Source organism: Equus asinus, chromosome 16 (assembly GCF_041296235.1).
Source record: "Equus asinus isolate D_3611 breed Donkey chromosome 16, EquAss-T2T_v2, whole genome shotgun sequence".
Classification (NCBI taxonomy): domain Eukaryota; kingdom Metazoa; phylum Chordata; class Mammalia; order Perissodactyla; family Equidae; genus Equus; species Equus asinus.
The window spans coordinates 48,467,661-48,489,521 of NC_091805.1; the positions used below are offsets into that span (position 1 = coordinate 48,467,661).

General features: G+C 45.1%; 1 protein-coding gene across 1 annotated transcript in view; it reads left to right on the forward strand.

Annotated features, from left to right (window-relative positions):
* Nucleotides 1-15,253, forward strand: part of PTGFRN (prostaglandin F2 receptor inhibitor) — a 73,148-nt gene extending 57,895 nt beyond the window's left edge. The window contains exons 7-9 of the mRNA XM_044748900.2: nucleotides 5,554-5,661; nucleotides 9,929-10,234; nucleotides 11,750-15,253. Coding sequence (XP_044604835.2) covers nucleotides 5,554-5,661; nucleotides 9,929-10,234; nucleotides 11,750-11,916 — 581 coding nt within the window. The 3' untranslated portion in view covers nucleotides 11,917-15,253. The remainder of the gene's footprint in view (nucleotides 1-5,553; nucleotides 5,662-9,928; nucleotides 10,235-11,749) is intronic.
* The last annotated feature ends 6,608 nt before the right edge of the window (nucleotides 15,254-21,861 follow it).

Genomic DNA, 21,861 nt, shown 5'->3' on the forward strand with positions numbered 1-21,861 from the left:
AGGTATTAATTGAGTCACTGCAATGAATGCAAGATATTTGTTGAATTAAATTATTACCATTTATGTTAAAGGTAAACTAGACTGTAATAAAGTTTGTTTTCTGTTGATGTTATCTTGTATTATAATGTAGAGTCAAATAGTCTTCTGACTTCTTTTAATCTCTTAACCTTTAGATTAATAAAGAGTAAATATTGATACAAACCCTTAAATTTGGAAAGAGCAGAGAAATCACAGGCCTCTTTTATTGTGTATCTGTTTTTCAGTAATAGTTTTATTGAGATACAATTACTCTATCATAAAACTCACCTGTTTGTCAATCAGTGGATGAATGGATAAACAAAATGTGGTATGTCTTGTACAATGGAATATTATTCTGCCATAAAAAGGAATAAAGTACTGATAAGTGCTATAATATGGAGGGATCTTGTTGACTAGTAGAGTTTTTCGTAGACTCTGGCTACAAGTTCCTTAACAGATATATGATTTGAAAATATCTTCTCCTACTCTGTAGTCTTTTCACTTTCTTAATGGTGAGCCTTGAAGCACCCAAGTTTTTAGTTTTCATAATTATGATTTTAATTTACCTATTTTGTTTGTTTCTTATGTTCTTGGTGTCATATCTAAGAAACCATTGCTAATTCAAAGTTATGAAGATTTATGCCTATGTTTTCTTCTAAGATTTTTATGGTTTTAGCTCTTATATTTAGGGCTGTGATCCATTTTGAGTTAATTTTTGCGTGTGGTATGAGGAAGGAATTCACTTTTATTCTTTTGCATGTGAATACCCAGCTGTCCTAACACTGTTTATTGAAAAGTCTGTTCTTTCCCTGACTTGACTTGGCACGCTTGTCAAAAATAATTTAACCATAAATTCTGGACTCTCAGTTCTATTCCATTCGTCCATATGTCTATTCCTATACCAGTACCACGTTGTTTGATTACTGTAGTTTTGTAGTAAGTTTTGAAATCAAGAAGTGTGAGTCTTCCAACTTTGTTCTTTTTCAAGATTGTTTTGGCTATCCTGGGTCCCTTGTATTTCCATATGAATTTTAGGATCAACCCATTAAGTTTTGCTCAAAAAGACAGCTGGGACTTATAGGGTTTGTGTCGAATCTGTAGATCAATTTGGAGAGTATTCCCATTTAACAATATCATCTTTCAGTCCGTGAACGTGGGATGTATTTGGGTCATCTTTAATTTCTGTCAGTGATGTTTTAAAGTTTTCAGCCTACAAATCTTTAATGAACTTCTTTCATTAAATTTATTCTAAGTATTTTATTCTTTTTGATCCTATTATGAGTGGAATTGCTTTCTTAATTTCCTTTTCAGTTTGTTTATTGCAAGTGTATAGAAACATAACTGACTTTTATATTGATCTTGTATCCTACAACTTTGATGAATTTGTTTATTTGTTCTAACAATTATTTTGTTGATTCCTTAGGATTTTTAAAATACAAGATCATATCGTCTGCAAATAAAGATAGTTTTACTTCTTCCTTTCTAGAATGAATACCTTCTGTTTCTTCTTCTTGCCTAATTGCCCTGGCTCGAACCTCCAGTACAATGTTGAATAGAAGTAGCACAAATGGGCATCCTTGTCTTGGTTCTTAGGGGAAAAGTGTTCATTCTTTCACCATTAAGTATCATGGTAGCTGTAGGTTTTTATAGATGCCCTTTATTGAGTTGAGGAAGTTTCCCTGCCTTCCTAGTTTATTGAAAGTTTTTAACATGAAGACATGTTGGGTGTTGTCAGATGCTTTTACTGTGTTTGTTGAAATGGGATGATTATGTGGTTTTTGCCCTTTATTTGTGTATCTGTTTTGCTGTCTGTTAGAGTTGATTCCATCTTGTTTTACATTTGTTTTTTATTATAGTTTCTTTAAAACTGTTATAAGGAAGACAGGGGAGCTATAAAATCTTTTGTATGTGTTTCTGGGTAAGGAATGGATGTTGAATCTGTTTCTCGGTTCTTTATATCTCAGCACAACAGATAAAATCACTGTAGCTTCCAGGTTGAATAGACTGCGTGAGGTTTTTATTTATTTAATCCATGGAGCTGTCATGGCCAGTTTATAGTTTAATTAAGAGAAGCTTCCATCAAATTCAGCACCCAGCATAATGCTGTAGCCCTAAATAGCTCCTACCAAATATTGACTTGAAACTGAAGAGCCTTGACTTCCTAAAAATCAGCAGCACACAGACACATATAACAAAGAGGCCCTTCCTGGTGTCCACCTTTCTGTCCCCTGCTTTCAAGGCACTTGCCTCTCGGTTTGAGGACTGTGTTGCCCAAGGGGCCCTCCTCAGTCATGAATTTTACTGACTTAAAGTGTCGGGGGGAAAATATGGTTTAAATGTGATGGTGAAAGGTTTTAGCCTTTTAAAAGAAGAATAATAAAGTTTTTCTCCCTAACAAATTTGAAAATAGAATAAAGTAGAATGAAGAGAAGCAAATCACCCAAAATCCTACCAGAGACTGTTAATTTGTGGTGTTTGTCTTCCTAGAATTTTTCTTTTTTTTTTTTTTAAGATTTTATTTTTTCCTTTTTCTCCCCAAAGCCCCCCGGTACATAGTTGTGTATTCTTCGTTGTGGGTCCTTCCAGTTGTGGCATGTGGGACGCTGCCTCAGCGTGGTCTGATGAGCAGTGCCATGTCCGCGCCCAGGATTCGAACCAACGAAACACTGGGCCGCGTGCAGCGGAGCGCGCGAACTTAACCACTCGGTCACGGGGCCAGCCCCCCTAGAATTTTTCCCTTGAATGTTTTCTTCATGACTTTGAGGTCAGGATGTATATACAACTATATGACCCGCTTCCACCCACTTTAACATTGAAAGATAAGCATTTTCCGCATTATAACAAATTCTAGATAAATACCAACTTTAATGACTGCACGTACTAGAATTTGCTGAACCATTACCCTATTGATGGACATGCAGATGGTCTGTGATTTTTTGCTTTCACAAAAATACTGCTGTTAACAGCCCTTTTTTAGGAGCTGGAGTTGGAATGTGGTTTGCATCAATGTTTGCATTTAAAAGCTAAGTGGTCCACGTGCTCTCTGCAGACTGGAATTGGAGGACATCTAGTGACTCTGGTTATTCTATTAAATTCTCCGTGTAGTAGTCTGTCATCTATGAAGTTAACCAGACAAATTCCCTCACAAAAACAGCATTACCACAGAAATTGACCATAATAAAAATATTTCTAAGCCAGGGATAATGACCCACATTAACATTGAGTTGTTGATTTCATTAGAAGGAAATCCACTTCTGTGAATAGTTCACAATGAAGGCCTTTTCCCCTGTCTTTGTCTGCATGGTGAGCTGTAGCACAAATGCTGTGTTGTTCCCACAGCCATAGCCACTAGGGGAAATGAGAACTGTTAACTTGTGACCTAGAAGGTGTTTTGGATTTTCTTTGCAAATATAAAGAAAAGAAAGTGAAATTTGTCCAAATTAGGTAAGTCTGTCTTTGCTGTTTCAAATTAAGTAAATAGAAACCTAAATCCCCTATGAGAATTTCGAGGATTTCTTTATGTTTTATCATTTTGTGTTCCCTTAGAAGGGGCCTGGATACTTAAGAAAGCCCCATAGTGTAGCTCTGTTTCTTACTGTGAAATTTCCAGCTGGAGAAAACAAATGGGATCCCCATTGCTTACCATGGTTTCTGCTAACCAGTACTCACAGATGGTCGGATGGGGCATGAAGTCCCCCCAGTCAGTAGCACCGAGCCAACTCAGAGCAACTGGCTTAATCCTTTCCCACCTTGCTGCCGTGAGCAGAGCAGATCCAGGTGGAGAGGACCTGAGGGAACTGTGGCTGAGAGCTGAGTTAATTGAAGGAAGCAATGCCCCGAAATAGCCGGTTTCCTTGTCCTCTTTGCTTTCATCCTTGCTGTCCTGGGCCTGCCATTCTGTTATGCTCTCTGTCCCCTAGAGTTAACTACCCTTCTGCTGCTCTCGGGCTAGTCTGAACTCTCAGCAGAACCCACCGGGGGCTGCCTGACCTCCTATGTTTCCATGTCTACCCACTTCAGCTTTTCTCCTAGCTAAACTCAGATTACTCATGTCCTGGGGTTAGGAAAGCAATTTGATGAATTCGCCTTACTACTCATGTTGAAATGAAAACACAGCCTTTTCAACTTTTTGCCTCATTGGTTTGCATGAGCTTTTACTCTCTTTCTCACAGTCATTTCTTTTGGAGGTTAAAAAAACCCCTACTTTTTTTCCTTTCTGATAATCCGATTAAGAAGGTAGTAACACCTGTATTCTTCGCTTCTGAGTTTCAGAATCAGTGGCAGGGCTGTCTCTCTTTTCTTCTCAGGAAACCTGAGGGAAATCCCATAGCATTGGTATTCTGGAAACTTCCTTAGGTTTGCCTGTTCCTGGATGTTAGGAGTTGGGATAAGGTAAATATTGGGCTCTTATGATCAGATTGACATAAAAGCTATGTAATCCTCTCACCTAAAATTGAGCCATAAAGAGGTTAAAATAAAGAAAAGAACGCAGCCTTTAGCCCCTCTCGCTGCCTAAGGAGTGGGTAGGAGCCACAGATTCCTTCCATGAAAGACATACTTCTTAAAAAAAATAAGTTACTTATTTATGCCTAGTATTCAAATAGCGCAATAATAATTATGCCTACAGTCAAAGGCATCCAGCTGACTGACTCTATGGTAAATGTTATTAAATTCTAGCACTAAATTCTCGTTATGTGTTCAGTCTTTATACTTCATATTTTGTTGCTCATATGTAAGCTTATTATCTTACGTCTCAAGAACTTACAGGGAGCACCTCTGCCTTGCAGTGAGTACATGGTACTGTGAGGAGTTAGCGTGGTTTGGGTAGAAACATCTTCTGGCCTTTGGAAGAAGGAAAGGGGTCTTTTATAAAAGTAGATTGGATATCAAGGGAGTGTTGTCAGGAAAGTGTGCAAGACAACGCCACTCCAGGTAGTTTTTTTAAAGGAACATCCATGCTGCCTCAGTTTCCCCTGGCAAATTGGAACCATGTCTTCAGTGCTCTCACCATGCTTTATAGAAATGTTGTCATTGCTGGCATGTCTGTCTCCTGACTGGATTTCAACCTTTTCACAGCAGGGCCCCTGTCCCCAGCCCCCTGCAGTGAGGCCCCTCACTCCATTGGACCAAAAGTGGTCCCTGATTCCGTCCTGATCCCTCTCATCTCCAAGCTCCACTGGCCTGGAAGTGAACCATGCGGAACCAGAAACAACCCAGGCTGTACCAGGGTGGGAAATGGGGGTGGCCTTCAGATGAGACTGTGGTGGTCATCAGAGAAGAGGTAAAGAAAAAGCCAGAAGCGAAAGTACTTCTTTAGGAAGAGTTCTATTTGGGTTGTAATCTTGAGATGAGGCTTATTTGGATGTGCCTATAGCACATGTCTCTGAATAGAAGAAAAGCAGCCTTAGAGCACCTTCTATTTTGTGAGTTTCCAGCCTTGTTCCAAGGAGCATGTTTAAATGCCCATTAGAGCACCAAAATGGAATTTAAACAAGGTATGAAAGAGAATAACGAGGTGGCATGACTTTCTTCCAGGTCCTATATTTAATGCCTCTGTGCATTCGGACACACCATCGGTCATCCGGGGAGATCTGATCAAACTGTTTTGTATCATCACTGTTGAAGGAGCAGCACTGGATCCAGGTACTTCTCTCCATCTTTCTCCTTCCCCGTGTTGCTTTCTGTAAATGTTTCTTATATTAGCCCCGCTATGTTACACGGATGTGGAGGTCAGGCATTGGATTGTCTGTTTATTCCCAAACTACCTAACTTAGTATTTTGTACTCAGTAGGTGTTTATTAAATGCTTGTTGATGGGTGCATCTATCTGTTAGATAATTTGGAAACACATCCAGACATTTGAATCTGAGTTGTCAAGGTGATCAGTGGGCCACTTCGGGCTGATTCAAGCAGGTTTAAAACCCACTGGCAGATCCAGCTCATTCACTTTTTGTCTTTCGTTTATTCATTCAGATATTTATTGAGCTTCTTCCATGTACAGGTGCTCTTCTAGATGCTGAGAATAGAGGAGTGAATGAAATGCTCCACGTCTGTCCTCATGGAGCTTGCAAGCTGGTTAGGGAGACAGACAAGAAGGAGATCACCATATAGTATAATCGCACATAGCGATGAACGCTTTGAAGAAATACAGAGCAAATGAGTAGCAAGTGATCAGGGGGTGTTATTGTAGTGTAAATTCTTAGGAAATCTTTGTAAACTTTTTCTTTGCAGAAAATTTTAGCATTGCCGATAGACGCCATCAGTCTTACACCTTTGCTGCTGGGCACCCTTAGTGACCAGTTGATGTCCCCCTCTCGCTCTTAGACCCTCACAGTTTGAAAGAACATTAAATGCACTTAGGTGTCTCCGTTGCTAAGCAGGACTGTACCGATGTCTACCTTCTCCTAAAGAGCCCATGGAGAATCTGACTCCGTCTGGGTGCTGCCCTTCTCTCTGCAGATTTTGACCTCAGCCATGTTTGTACCGCTCACCCCAACGCAAGCAGAGCCACGGCCTCTCACAGGACAGTTTTGCACCTTGAAAAGGCCAAATGATTGTACAGGGTTTACAAAGTTCTGTGCGGAGACCACCGGCCGTGTGGCCTTGGGCAGAAACTGGAAGCAGGTTTCTATTCCATGTTAAAGGGCAGGTTATAAGCAGAGTGAGGGTGTCCCGTAGTGAAACGAGTGTGAACACCATGAGCAGGGCACTGGGCAGAGCTGGCTGGAGGAGCAGAGGCCTGGATGGCTGCCGCCGGAGGTCTGGCTCCCGCAGGACCTCCAGTTGAAGGTTCAGGTGCTGACCAGTCCAGGTTGGCAAGTATTTTCTGTAAAGGAACCAGGTAGGAAGTATTTTTGGCTCTGTGGGCCAGATGGTCTCTGCAGCCACTGCCCTCCTCCGCTGTTGCGGTGCGAAAGCAGCCGAAGAGAATCATGTAAACAAGTGGGCACAGCTGTGCTCCAGGGAAACTATTTACAAATACAGAAGGTGAGCTGCTTTGGCCTACAGGCTATCGTTTGCTGACCCCTGGATTAGTTGATCGCTTCCAAAATTGACTCTCTTAGGGAACCTGAACGTGGTTGAACTGTAGAGGTAGGAAAAAGGAGAACAGTTTGTGGAAGATGTAAGAAAAGGAAAAGAAATGCACCCAAACCAACAAAGTGGTTAGCTCTGTTCACAGGGTGAGGAGGAAGGAACCCAGCTCTTGAATGAGCCGCGGTGACCATGCCTGAGGCGCAGAGGACGGAGGTCACAAAGTAGGCTTCAGAAGGGAAAATGAAGGTAATGGTAGAAGAGATTTGGCAGGGAAAGGGGAGAGAAAGCCTTTCCAAAAGTTGAAGTAGTGCAATGCCATTTTTACCCTTAAAGCTCATTTATGGATATGTACAAAAATAAATCATTTAAATGCTCTTTCTCAGTAAATTAATGGGTCACCAGTTGTGCCCTTAATATAAAAGTCTTTTCCTCCAGCGTAATTGCAAAAGCTATAGGTAGCTGTTATCTTGCAGATCACAGTTTCCCAGAACTTTGCACTCTTGGACTGTGTGGGTGGAAGATTCTGAATAATTAAACACAAGCTGTAATTTAGTTTTTCCTCACGCATCCTATGGGCTCTGGAGGAATTCTCTTTTGGAAAGGCCATGTTGCCTGAGTGGGCTGAGTGCCAAGGCCCTCCTGTAGGAGGAGGGATGGGGCAGACCATGACCCTTCAGAAGTGGTGTCTTAGGTCCGGTTCCCTAGAAGCAAAGCCTGAGACGAGTGTGCGAGTAATTAATTGAGGATGTGCTCTCAGGAGAAAACTATGAGGGAATCGAGATAGAAAGAAGCCATGCAGAAATGTGAATTCAAAACAATTCAAACTCCCCATGGGGAGCTCTGGAGCGTGGGTTGTACCACAGAGTGTGGCCTCCTTGAGGTAAGGGACTAGGCTTTTACACCTCCCCTTTAGTCAGTCATTGTCCACAGGCTAAATGGCTGGGGAGTGAGGGTGTTTCTTAAGTTCTAGGAGGCCTTTCCAGGAGGTGGCTTCTGTCAGTTCAGGCCAGCTCTGGAGGAGGGTACAGGTGTGAGAGCTTTAGCAGCCAACACCTGCAGCAGCTGGGGGCCCAGCGCGCCAGCAGGTCTGGGCAGGGCACCAAGAGCCTCTGCTGCAGGCAGTAATGCCCTTCCTGCTCGCAGCTGCTGTTTGTAGAGCACATGTATGTTGAACTGTGGAGATAAGAAGGTTCGTGGCAGCCAACTTTTATTGAGCACGTACTGCATTCCAAGTGCTGTTCTAAGCGTTTTATATAAAGATAACTTATTTACCCAGGGGTGCTATTGTAATTTCCTTTTACAGATGAGGAAACGAAGTCACCACGAACTTAGTGACTCACCCAGGTCACATGGCTAACAAGTGCTGGTGCAGGGATTCCAGCTCGGGTAGCCTGGCCCTGCAGCCTGGCCACCAAGCCAGAAGGCATGGCGCGACTGGCGTTAGAGTCTGGGCACAAGTAACGGGGCACAGTTTTGACTTTCTTCCTTCAATCACCACCCAGCACCTGCAGATGACAATAGCACTGAGCTGGAATTGTCACTGAATACATGAGTGTGCTCCGGCCCACTGTGGCAGCCCCTGAGGGTGTGAGGATAGCTACGGTGCTCCCTCGGCCCACCGGGGGTTAGTCTTGGCGAGTGGTGACCTACGTGCTGGGAATAATCAAATTTTATGCTCAAGTGCCACAGTGGGTTGATGGGGAGAAAAAGAAGATATTTTGAGCATCAGAGTAGAGAGCTGTCATCCTGTAGGTAGAGTTGAGATTTGCCTGTGGCCCTTAACGTGAGTTGAAAAAGAATTATCATTTGGATGATTCTGTAGAAATTCTTGCTTTTAGTTTTGCTTACATTCTTTTTTAATATATAAGCATCTGAATATAATTTATTTGCCTAATAATGTGCTTTCAGAGGTTATTAGTGTATTTTTGCTGAATGAATTAGTTCCTTTTTGTTTAACAGAAATTGTGTTAACATTTATCCAGAAAGCCTTGTCAAGTGAATTTAAGATAAAACAGTGTCTGTGGTCTCCGGTCCCTTCTCTCCTGCTGGGTGGATCTCAGACCTGACACAGCTGCTCTCGGTTGGTAACAGTCAAGGAAGAAGTCAAGGGCTTATGATGTGGGCTCTGTTTCCACATTCTATGAGAATTGTGCCACTTGTGCCAAAGTCATCTTTCTCTTCTGCCCGTATTAATTTATTTGAGGCTGTTAGAACCTTAATTTTGCACAGTACTTTACGATTTAGCACCATGACTCTCTGGGACTGTTAAACTGTTCAATTTTCTCAGCTTGACATTTTTTTCCTCTTGTTTTGAACGTAAGCACTTCTGCAGGGGAGAAAAAAACGCAGCGAACAATAAGATCTAAACTGTTTACAATTCTAAATTGTGTACAATTCACTCTGTGTACATTTTTTTCCTTACGACTTTAGTGCCCTTCCAGTCTCGGGTTCTTCTACCTGAAATGTCAAAGGACCCTGCGTTCTTTGAGAGGGAGGGCATGCGAGGTCACCACGTCCCAGCTTTTTGTCTCGTGTTCTCTGTAGGAGACAGTGTTGGGGTCTGACGTTTCTTCCTAGGCTCCTTAGGTTGGGTGGTGGCAGGGGTGTGGTTAAGATGTTGAACTCTGGAGCTAGACTCCCTGGGTTAAGCCGCATGCTCTGCTACCACCTGGCTGTGTGACCTTGAACAAGGTATTTCGTCCTGCCATAGAGTAGGGAGTGTGACAGTCCCTTTATCACAGGGCTGTTGTGAGGATTCAGTGAGACCTGGGGTGTGTGGAGCAGTGCTGGCCCGTAGTCAGGTTACACACATCTTAGCTGTGCGTGGTATTTCTGCCCATTGCACTGACCCCAGCATTTTGGCTTGGTGACCATAGATGACATGGCCTTTGATGTGTCCTGGTTTGCGGTACACTCCTTTGGCCTCGACAAGGCTCCTGTCCTCCTGTCTTCCCTGGATCGGAAGGGGATTGTGAACACGGCCCGGAGGGACTGGAAGAGCGACCTCAGCCTGGAGCGCGTGAGCGTGCTGGAATTCTTGCTGCAGGTGCACGGCTCCGAGGACCAGGACTTTGGCAACTACTACTGCTCCGTGACTCCGTGGGTGAAGTCACCAACAGGTTCCTGGCAGAAGGAGGCAGAGATCCACTCCAAACCCATCTTTATAACTGTGAAGATGGATGGTGAGAATGACACGCAAATAATTCTCAGTGTTTGGGGAATGTCTTCTCTCTGTGCTCTGCCGTGGCTAACAGAATCCAGGTTTCCACCATTTGAGGAATGTGCCACAATGTGCCTGCTTTCTCTCTAGACCTGGCCAGAGCTTGTACCCAAAAGGAGCACAAATCACCCTTGTCATTTCTCAGCTTTGGTATCATGTGCTGGAGGCACCTTTGGGAAATTAGTTTTAAGACCCACTGGAAAGATTTTTGATGCCTTGTCTCTTCTGTAAATTCTATACAAAGCTGCTTTACTGTGTTCCGGGGTTGGCATGGGTCTGCCAGGCAGAGGCAGAGAGCAGTGTGGAGTGTGAGCTTAGGTCTGCAGGCGAGGCTGTGGGTGGGGCCCTGCGCCTCCTGCCCTCCTATTATAGGTTTTCATTTTGGAAAAGGGAGGCTCCTCCTGGTGTCACTACCATGGAGAAGGGTTCTTCACAGAACCCCAAGATGGAAGGGGGAGCTCCCGGCCTCGTTGGCCCACACTGACCACTGTGGTCTACCTAACTATGTGGTCAGATGGCCCCCTTTTCACCCCTGTTCCCTGAGCATCCAGAGTGAGGGCACTTGTTCTTTGGTTAACGAGAAACATGTCTTCTCTGCAAAAAAGCTTCAGAGTAAACGTTAGTTGCAAAAACTCCGTGGAGAGAATTACAGTCCAGCTCTGAGCAGTAGCGGGAGCCTTTGAGTGTCTTTCCCTCGTGACATGTCAGGTTGGGGTAGACTGGAATTGCAACCTCAGCTCTTCCACAGCTGACAGCCTTTCTGATCCTTCGTTTCCTGTCCTGCAAAATGGGATAATAATCTCTCCCAGCGCTGTTGTGAAAATTAAGCCATATTAAATGTCAGGCACCTACCAGGGTGCCAGCGTCCCCCCAAGGAGTGTTGGTACTCATGGGGCCAGGAACATGGAATTGAGGGGTGTGGGATCCAAACAGTGTTTGTGCATTCCTGACACTTAGCCATTTATACCATTTTTGCATCTTAGAAATTCCTTGCTTAAAGTAACTCCGTATGAAAACGCAGATTTACCAAACAAGTGAGGGAGTGATTATTCACTTTGCTAGATAATTTACTATAGTGTTACTTAAAATAGCTCCCCTAGTACACTTCAGCTATTTGATGCATAGAATTGATTTATGCACAGTTTTTTTAAGGATGCATCTGCTGCTGAATGTGTGGTGCCCTTATACTGACTTTTAAAAATCAATCTCCTGCCAAAACCCTAAAAAGCAAATTGACATTCAGAGACATCGAATGAAATCTTTTTTTGTTTCCTCTTCCCCAAGAACTGGGTGGGGATATATTTGCTCATATTTTTGGACAGATACGGCTGAGTGCTCCTGTCTCTGGGGCTGTGCAGGGTGCTGGATGCAGGACAAATGGGATCCAGTCCCTCGGCCGACCCTGCTCTGGTGGGGAGGGGAGGCGGGTCTTCCCTCCCATGGCTCATGCGGCTTCCCTTTGATCTCTCCCCCTCAGTGCTGAATGCCTTCAAGTACCCGCTGCTGATCGGCGTCGGCCTGTCCACTGTCATCGGGCTCCTGTCCTGCCTCATCGGGTACTGCAGCTCCCACTGGTGTTGTAAGAAGGAGGTCCAGGAGACGAGGCGCGAGCGCCGCCGGCTCATGTCCATGGAGATGGACTAGGTTGGGGCCCAGGGAAAGCAACGACAAAGGGACGGTCTAGGAGCAATTTGGGCAAGAAGAGGACAGTGATATTTTAACGTGAAGTGCGTCACACTAAAAACCAGTCCTCTCTAATCTCAGGTGGGATTTGGCGCTCTCTCTTCTCTGCATGTCAAGTTCCGAGCGCGGACACGTTTACCAGCACACAGCCCTTCCTCCCACGGCACTTTCTGATAGAACAATCGAGCGTGTGTTTTTCCAACTGCGGCTTTTTCATGGTTAACCTTTGTCTAATTTTTTTCTCCTGGTTTATAGCTCTCCGACACGCGTGTGTGTCTCTCTTTCATTTCGAGGGGTTGCGGTGAGGAAGGGGCAATGGCATTCAGAGTTCTTTGTCTCAGGCGAGGACGGAACCGCCCGCTTGAGAGCCGGCTCGGCTTCTGTGTTGGAGGCATGACCCTCTACCCTGGCTTAGCGACAACACGGACCTGTGCCAAAGGCTAACTTGTGGCTTTTTACTACCCTACCCCACCCCCTATTTTCAGGGGTTTAGACTACATTTGAAATCTAAACTTGGCAGTAGTTAAGTTCTTATGGAGCCCAGATCATTGCTTTGTTTCTTGCTTCTCTGCCCCCTTTCCATTTCTTTGCATTTGCTTTATGTAAGAGTGCTGAAATGGCGGCCCTGGAGTCTAGAGTTTGGCTCTCCACCGAGCACCTTATCTTGCCACCTTAGCCTTAAGAATGAGTATGAAGAAAAATACACAGTCACCTCTGTCCAGGGCAGTAAGAAGGCCTGCAAGGAAGAGGAGGTTGGGGACAAGGAAAGGAACAGACACTCACTCCAAAGGTTCTGAGGCCGCTGTGCCTCAGAGGGCCCCAGGGAGAGCAGATGAGGGATCCTCAGTGTTAGATTTCTGCAGCTCATGCCAGGAGGGTCAGTGGTGCCAGGGGGGTGTCAGACGGAAGAAGCCACCTCCATTCCCCTCTCCTGCCCTTTGCAGGAGGCAAGGGTCTTGACCACCAAGGGACTGCCATGGGGACCCACAGATAACCCACGTCCTTCACGGACTGCTTGAGCTCCTTACCATGAAGGCGAATTGCTGCTTGCAAGACTGACTGATTTCACGGAATCAGAAATTGCCTGGAAGAACCACACATTTTCTCTGACCTTTTCAGTCCTTCAAGTCTTTCTGAGCTCCCAGGCAGGGGGTGAGTGAGAAAGGGTATACTTTGTGGTGTGTTTGCTTTCCTGTTAGGAATGCAAAGGAAACCCAGTGGTTTATTGCCAAGTGAAGAGCCTACAAAGCAGATCCAAGAGCAGTAGGTCTTGCCCAGTGGCACATCCCGGGAGTAGGACAGTGGACCAACCCGGATCTTCCGCTCCCTGGAGGGTCTCGCCCCCTGCACGGCACTGGCCTTTCGGAAGCATCGCAGTGGGGTTTTCTGAGGCTCGCTGGTGACTCATGCCCTCCATTGCAATCCTCTGTGCTTTTATCCTGGCTCTGAAGGACCTAACACTGCTCTGTCTTCCAAAGGGGAAAAAAGATTCGTTTGTTTTGAGCAATAAAGTAATACAAAATGATGGCCATTCATGTGCGGCTCTTTGTCACAATGGGCCGGATGAGCTGTACTCCTCCTGGCTCACCATCCTCCCCTCCGCTTCCCTCACTCTGCTGCCCATGTTCCTTCTGCATTTGTCACTGAGTCGCCCCCAGGAGGCAGATTTCCACCAAGTTTCCCCTTTTTGTTCTACTCACTGAGGTGACTACTCATGTGATAGAAATTCTAGATTCTGCACTCATGGTAGCAGCACAGATGAATCCCAGGCCTGGGGTCGTGGCGGGAAGACCGGCTGCAGTATATCCCACCAGAGCATGAGTGACTGGAGGAAGAGGAGGAGGCCTTGATAGCACTAGATTTGGGTATTTTCTACATGTCGTTTCCTAACTGCTATTTCAGAGGAGGCGGGTCACAGGTGACTGTACAAATGGGCATGAAAGAGAGAACATGTATGAACAGGTGTTGTGTCAGTAACAGCCAGTGTCCTCTGAGCCCTTGCAGTATCACACTTACTAAAAGAAAACTCAGGACTGTTGTAGCACAGGCCCTTCTTGGTAGGAGGAAAGGGTACTTAGCCTTGGATGTGACCAGGTAGGCCAGGGATGTAGAACCGGGGATGGGTCACATCAGACTCTCAGTAGTGGTAAAGGTGACGTATGCTCAGACAGTGTACCTTTTCCTTTCAAACTGCTGTTACAGTTCAAGGCTGGAATTGTTAAGGCATTGACCCCAACCCCACCTCTGTCCATTGGGCTGGCCAAAGTCGCCTGGGGGCTGGTACGAAGCAGGGAGAAACCCAAGGGTGTTGTACCAAGGACCTCGTTCCTTCCAGGGACAAAAACTTGCCTGGAATGTGTGTCCTTTTAAAAGTGAGAGATGCTCTCTTGTTGTACCAAACAGGGCTCCCCACAATTGCTCCTCTGGAAGAGGGTCCTGCCAGGAGCACTGGTGTGAATGGAAGAAGGACGTAGCCACGATTCACACAGATGAAATTGCACTTCTTAACAAAAAGAAACTTGATAAAAAGTTTGGGTTTTTTCCTAATCCTAAAAATACCCCCAGAAAGAGCCTAAGCTATGTTCAGATAGAAGCCTCGAAATTACTTTAAATTGTTTACTTTATAATGTTTACATACACTTTCACTTTTTAAAAAAAAAAAGAAAAAATGCAAACTGACTTTTTAACAGCTTTGAAGATTTTTCATGGGATGGTGGAACTCTGACTCACCAACTGGATTTAAATCCTCATTTAGAAATGTATTTATTTGTGTGTTTCCCCTCCCATCCACCTGGCTTTCCCTAAGATCCTGGTAAAGGAGGCCCCTTCTGCCCAGACCCTTGTCTCTTTCCCCAGAGGCTCTTGCTTCTTGCTTTGCAGACTGCCTGCAGCCATGATTTTGTCACTGACATCTGTGAGCCAAAGACTGAGCCTTTTTGGCAGGAATAATAAGCAATACTACACAACTTGCTACTTTCAGAAAACTTTTTTTAGCTTCACCGATGACAACAGAGGAAGAAGGGACCTGGGATTCTGGTAAGTTCTTCTCCACTGTTTGACCAAATTCTCAGTGATGAATATTGTGTGCAGATCACTAGGAGAAAAAAGTTGACTGACTTTCTTTTTTAGCGTGGCACATAAGGATCTGCCGAATTTTACGTAGACAAAGAAAGGGTCTTGTGTATTTTTGTCCATATCCAATGTTATATGAACTAATTGTATTGTTTTATACTGTGACCACAAATATTATGCAATGCACCATTTGTTTTTTATTTCATTAAAGGAAGTTTAATTTAAATTGAAGTTGTGTGAGGAACTTGGTGTTGGCCTCTGTCTTTCATCCTCTGCATGAGGGATCGTGGCTGAATTCCAGTTGCAACTTTAACACTTTAACCCCATCTGGTCTCTTTGAATCCTATGAAAGCATTGTAGATTTTCACTAAAGATAAAAGAAGAAACGGATTTCACGGGATCCATATTGAGATTCCCACCAAGCGGAAAGGTGAGGGCTGGGGGCCTGTTGCTTACAGAAGGTCGCTTGGTGTTTCGGTGAATTCTCATGACCTTACAGGTCTCCTGTCAGGAAAGAGAAGTTAGATGTTGTTCCTCTCTGCAGATGAGGAAACAAACACCAGAGTTCTGTGACCATATCGTGACTGGAACAGAACGGCTTTTCTGACTCATGACCCGCTCTGGAGCCAAACCAGTCCAGAAGGTGCTAGCGCCTGTAATGTCAAAACAATGTTCTTCCCCAGGCCACTGGGTTCAGGAGCCTGGACAGGAGGGAGCGCCGGGAGCCCTGACGCCCTGCTGGCCCCTGGAGCAGCCGCCCGGCCTTGGCTGACCTGCCCCACAGATGCTGCTCTGGGCCTTATTTGTGTCCAGGGACCACCTTGCATAGTGAGGTCATCAGGAGCTGGGTCTGTGTCCTGGTACTAAACTTGCCCAGGGAACGATGCTGTTGCAGGCATGCAGAAGGTACTGGCAGTTTATAAATGCACAGTTAACGCTCTACTGTGGGAAATGGCCCATCACTGCACGCTTCTCTGTGAACCAGGAGGATTGTGCTTATATCAAAACGCTGATGCAGTGAGAGCTGGTCTTCAGCAGTCCCCTACCTATTAGTGAACCTGTCCCTGCCTCAGTTTAAATTAAGAACAAAACAAAAGCCTGCTTGCACACCTACTGTGTGCCTAGGCACTGTGCTAAGCACTGTGAACCTGACACTAACTTACTTGCCCTCAGGCCTGGACACATACTTTCTTGCCTGGAAACCTCTCCCCTCCTGTCTAACTCGTACTTCTTCAGGTCCCAGGGAGCCTTTTCTGCCTCTCTAGGCTGGTGAGGACCCCTGACAGATGCTCTGGTAGTCTGAAAGTGGTGTGAGGGCAGGGTCCGTTCACCTCTGTGGCTCTAGTGCCTAACTGTGATAACAGCTGAGACTGAGGTTCTTAGGATGTGCCATGCACCAGGACAAGTGCGTCAAGCCCCCTGGAGATGGCTACAGCAGAAGCTGTCTTACCTGCTCTCCATGCAACTGGATCTTCCAAATAAAAGCCGCTCCGTATCCTGTAACCCACAGACCACTGTGCATGGCACCCCATTTTAAAATAGAGGTTTTGTTGTTATTTAGGTATGGCAGAGCAAACAGATCAGGAGGTGACTGCCCTTGTAAAGACTGTTATACTCACAGATCCCAAAAGGAGGGGGCATATCACACCACGTCATGGGACGGGGGGGTGGGGTGACACAGGAAAGTGCCAGGGCCTGTCAGGAGGCGGAGGGAGTGAAGGAGAAACATAGGCAACAGCCTTTATTGTGGTTTTCACAGGAAGGAACAGGTAAGTCAGGGTATACAGGCTTAGGATTGACTGCTTTGGATAATGTCAGTGGGCTCTGGAGCACAGGCATAGGGGTTGTCCCTAGTAATCTGGTACCTGGCCCTGGGGTGATAAGAGCTGGGAACAGTGGTGCAGAGTGTGAGAGCCCAGTGGAGGAGATGGTTGGGGTATGGGCTCTGCATTGGCTGGTTTGCACATGGAAGGCAGCTCCCAGATGAATCCAGTCATTTCCTTTCTCTAGGAACTGGCTAGCCCTGGGAGGGGCCATCTCTCCAGGGTCAGCAAAGCCACAGATGTCAAAGAAGCAAAAAATAGAAAAGAAAATGACGAGATTAACTCCCTCATCATTTGGGGCTTGTAGACTGCTCAGTACACCTGGGAGGTGATGCTCCTGAGTCCCCCCTGTTCTATTTATTCTGGAATGTGTTTGCACTACCAGTACTCGTTACTATGATTACATAAAATCATTGAATAGTGTGTAAACCAATGAAATCTCAGCACAAAAGAGGTGTTGATAAAAGTAAGATGAACTATCTGGAAAGACTCAATAGAGGCAAATTGCTTTTCTAAAAAGCTATCACTTTAGGTCCAGGCAAAAGAACCGAAGGGGCCAGCCCCATGACTGAGTGGTTAAGTTCACATGCTCTGCTTCAGTGGCCCAGGGTTCACCGGTTCAAAGCCTGGGCACAGACCTACACACTGCTCATCAAGCCATGCTGTGGCAATGTCCCACATACAAAATAGAGGAAGATTGGCACAGATGTTAGCTCAAGGCCACCCTTCCTCACAAAAAAATAAATAAAAATTAAAAAACGGTAAAGTAAACGAGGGCCTGGCCTGGTGGCATAGTGGTTAAGGTCACGCACTCTGTTTTGGTGGCCTGGGGTTCACCGGTTCGGATCCTGGGCACGGACCTACACACTGCTCATCAAGCCATGCTGTGGTGACATCCCACATAGAAGAACCAGAAGGACTTACAACTAGTATATACAACTATGTACTGGGGCTTTGGGGAGAAAAAGAAGAAAAAGGAAAAAAGAAGGAAAGAGGAAGAATAGCAACAGATGTTAGCTCAGGGCCAATCTTCCTCACCAAAAAAGAAAAAAACATACCTTAAAAAAATGTAAAATATTGAGAGGAGACAAATCACAAAAACAAATCACAAAAAAATGGCCCAGTGGCGCAGTGGTTAAATTCACACGTTCGGTGGCCTGGGGTTTGCCGGTTTAGATCCTGGGTGTGGATATGGCACTGCTTGGCAAGCCATGCTGTGGTAGGCGTCTCACATATAAAGTAGAGGAAGATGGGCACGGATGTTAGCTCAGGGCCAATCTTCCTCAGCAAAAAGAGGAGGATTGGCAGCAGATGTTAGGGCTAATCTTCCTCAAAAAAAAAAAAAAAGGATTCTTTGCTCCATTGGCTTCACAAAAGTTTTTTTTTTCTTTTAACTTTAAAGGAATCAAAGCCTGAAAGTTGTAGACAAGACATTACAGGTTTGGTTTATGCAAAAACGTGATAGGAGACTCTAGACAACAGACCCATACTCAGAGGAAAGACCTGGGCTTGTGTCAAGAGATTGGTGAATGAATATACATATATATATGGTTGAGGTGAAAATAAAAATTTTAAGACATATAGGAGTCTTTTTATGATTCTCAACCCGACCTGACATTTTCTGTTAATCGATCAACTAACAACCCTAATTGTGTCAGATAATGAAGTTTCTATTGTTATTGTCCTCATTCTTATAGATGAGAAAATTGAGATTTTAAGAAATTAAGTAATGTGCTCATGATTGGAGCCCAGATCTGACATCTAACTCTGAGTCTGTGCATGTTCTGAATCACTGCACCAGCCACAGCGCCTGATAGTTTAGGCGTTCAGTAAGTACTTGTTGAATAAGAGAAAGATGAGTAAGAACTGGACCCTGCCTTCGTGAAATTCATGGTCTTGGATGAGAGGGAGGCATGTAAGTAATTCATTTCATTACTGTATAATAAGTAAAATTATAGAAGTTCACTGCCATAGCCCAGAATAGGGAGTGGTGAACTCTAAGTTATCAAGAAAGATTTCACATAGGAAATGCAAACTTAGATTTTAAAATTTTTAAATGAATAGACATTTCCCAGGTAGGGATGGGGCAAGGTTTTAAGCAGAGGGGATGCATCTGCAAAACTCTGATCAGGAGAGTGCATGGCTATGCTTCCATTTTAGATTCCTCTGGCAGCAGGGGACATGGGGGCACAGGCAAGGCTGGAAGCTGAACTGTGTTAGTCCAGGGGAAAAATCATGCTCAATTGTGACAGCGACAGGTAGAATGAATTCATGACAGATTTTAGGAACAACTGATAGGACTTTGTAACTGGATGTGAAGTGTGGAGGCCAACCATGGGTCTGGGTGGATACTGGTACATTCAACACGACGGACAATACCAGTGAAAGAGAAAACAATGATAGCCATTTTAGACTCAAGTTTGAGTTTCCTGTGGGACCCTCAAGTGATGATGTTCAACACCAGCTAGATAATTGGTCTGGAGCTTAAGGGAGAAGTTGGGGCTGGAGATACATTTGTGATTGTCAGTATACAGATGAGGGATGAGAGGCCAGCAGCATAAGGAGTGAAAAGGGCTGACGATAGAACCTTGGAGAAGACAATAGTGTCAGGGGGGGCCTGGAGAAGAGGATACAGTGAGAAGGAACTTCCAAAAGGGGTGAGGGAAAATCCTGGGGAGAGGGTGGAATCAGAAGAGGAAGGAGAGATGTCCAAGCAGGTTTGACCAATGGCCAGCCATCCCTGGGGCCACAGAAAGACCCAGTCAGTGGAGAGCTGAGCAGGGTTCGCTGTTGTGACCCTGGACATTTGGGTGGAACCACACCAGATTGCAGTGGGCTGAAGCGCCAGGAAGTTAGGAAATCAGACAGACTACAAAACACTGGGAAATTCTGGCAGGAATTTGAAAAAGGGAGGGAAGAGGAGGTGGTTTGGAGTTAGGGTAAAAGGGTGGATGTCTAGTGGGGTAGGAGACCCCTGAGGTTCTTTATGGACTGGTAAGCCGTGAGTGGGCACCTGTGTCTAAGGAGATAGGAGGGATCTAGAGCCCAGGTAAAGAGAGCTTCCTTTCCTTCTCCTCTTTTCTGCCTCTCTTTGGTGCCTATTCTGAGCCTCCTCCCCTCCCCTTCCCCCTTTTTTTTAATCAGAGCTGGTTGTCAATCCCTGCTAGGAAATTTAAGGAATAGCTCTTTCCATGAGAGTATCTGGAAACAGCAGATGGCTTAGGAATCCATCTGTTGCTCTTTCTCCTCTGCTACCATCCCCTATTCTCCATCTCCTACCCCCTACCCCATCCCGTGGCCTGGCCTTTGTCTCTGCCCCGAGGAATCTAGTTCAGGCTTTTACCCACAGATAGGAGGAGTTGTCACCCACCTTGAAAAGCTCTTCAGGCTTGGTTAACTAATTGTCAGGTCCTGGTGAAGCCGGGCCAGTGGGAAGTAAGAGACCTGGGCATCATTCTCCATCACAGGGCTCATGTGGCAGCTGGGCCCACTTCGGACCTCGGTTTCTTCCTCTATTCTATGAGGGAGTGGACTGAAATCACTGTGGTCCCTTCCTGTGGTGTCACTGCTTGGGGTTCCATACATGTAGGCATGAGGCTCAGCCCCAGGGCCTCCTACACTTTGGCAAGTCCACCACTTGTGGAGCAGCCATCAATCTGACCTGCATTCTAAGAGCTCAAGGCAGGAAAGGGGCGTAGTCACAATCAGCTTCCTGCTGACCCCTTGGGGGTTTTCCTCCAGTCACTCAATACCCCACACACATTCTGCCTTCTGAACATCACAAATGCTAAGCCAGAAGGTATAGTGGAAAGAGCACTGAACCAAAAGTAAGAAGGCAGCCTTAGAATGCAGCTGTTGCCTAGTCAGACAATCTTGGCTGGGCTAGTTGATTCCTGTGAGCCTCAGTTTACTCATCTATAAAATGGGATTGGGATTACCTAGCACACATGCTGATGTGAGTTATTCTATGAAACTGCATATGTGAAAATGCCTTGCACGGAGCCTGACATGCAAAAGGACCCTGTTTTAAATATTTCTTGGGCCTGAATGCTTAGGATACAAGGCCACCATACCTACCATTTCTATGATTCTGTGGAATTAATATTTGAGCATGTCAAAGCTGAAAAAAAAAAATACATCTCTTTTCATTAATCTTCCAGGAACTGGAACAGGATTTTTTCTTTAGTACAGTTCCGTGTTGCTTTGTCCAGTACTGTCCCATTCCCTCCATCTGAATCAGGAGCTGCATTTTTACATTCCTTTCAGCTGACACAAGTGCAATGCAGTGATTCCCAAGGTAATAGAATAACTGTCTCTCACTGGCTCTATTTTTTCTTTCTTCTTTTTTTTTTTCTTTGACAACAGAAAGCTTCCTTTTCCCTTCAGAAAAGAAGGGACATCACCCTGTCAATGTTAAATTCTGGCAGAAATGGAGCCACTAAAATGGAAAAAGAGAGAAAAAAAATTGGCAACGGCAGGAATGAGAAGTTGCATAGGATTTACTTGGTTGTATGCATTTCAGGAATACAGGGTACTCTGTGTTATTGGCAATGATTGCCTCTGTGATCGATGCTTATGTCTAAAATAATTCTCTTTTCAGTGCACGTAGCAGACTGATTGCGTTGATGGCCCAAGTTCTTTACCTCTCCTTTTGCCCTGTCACTTTCCAGTCCCCCTCACTAAAGAGATGGAGTCTATTAACCCTCTCTTGCATTTGGACTTGGCCATGTGCCTTCTTTGCTCTATGGGATGTTAGCAGTCATAATGCAAACAGAAGCTTTAAAAAGTGTTCGAGTTCTTTCGGACCCCTGACATCATCTTGTAAACATGCCCAGGCTAGCCTATTAGAGGGATGTGAGGCATCAAGCCAAGGCTGTCCTAGAACACCCAGCTCCCACTAGCTGTGAACAAAAATCAACGTTTACTGTTGTAAGCCACCAAAGTTTTGTGGTTGTTTGTTACACAACAATAGCTGGCTGATACCGTACATTTGCTTAAAATTTTGGTGCCT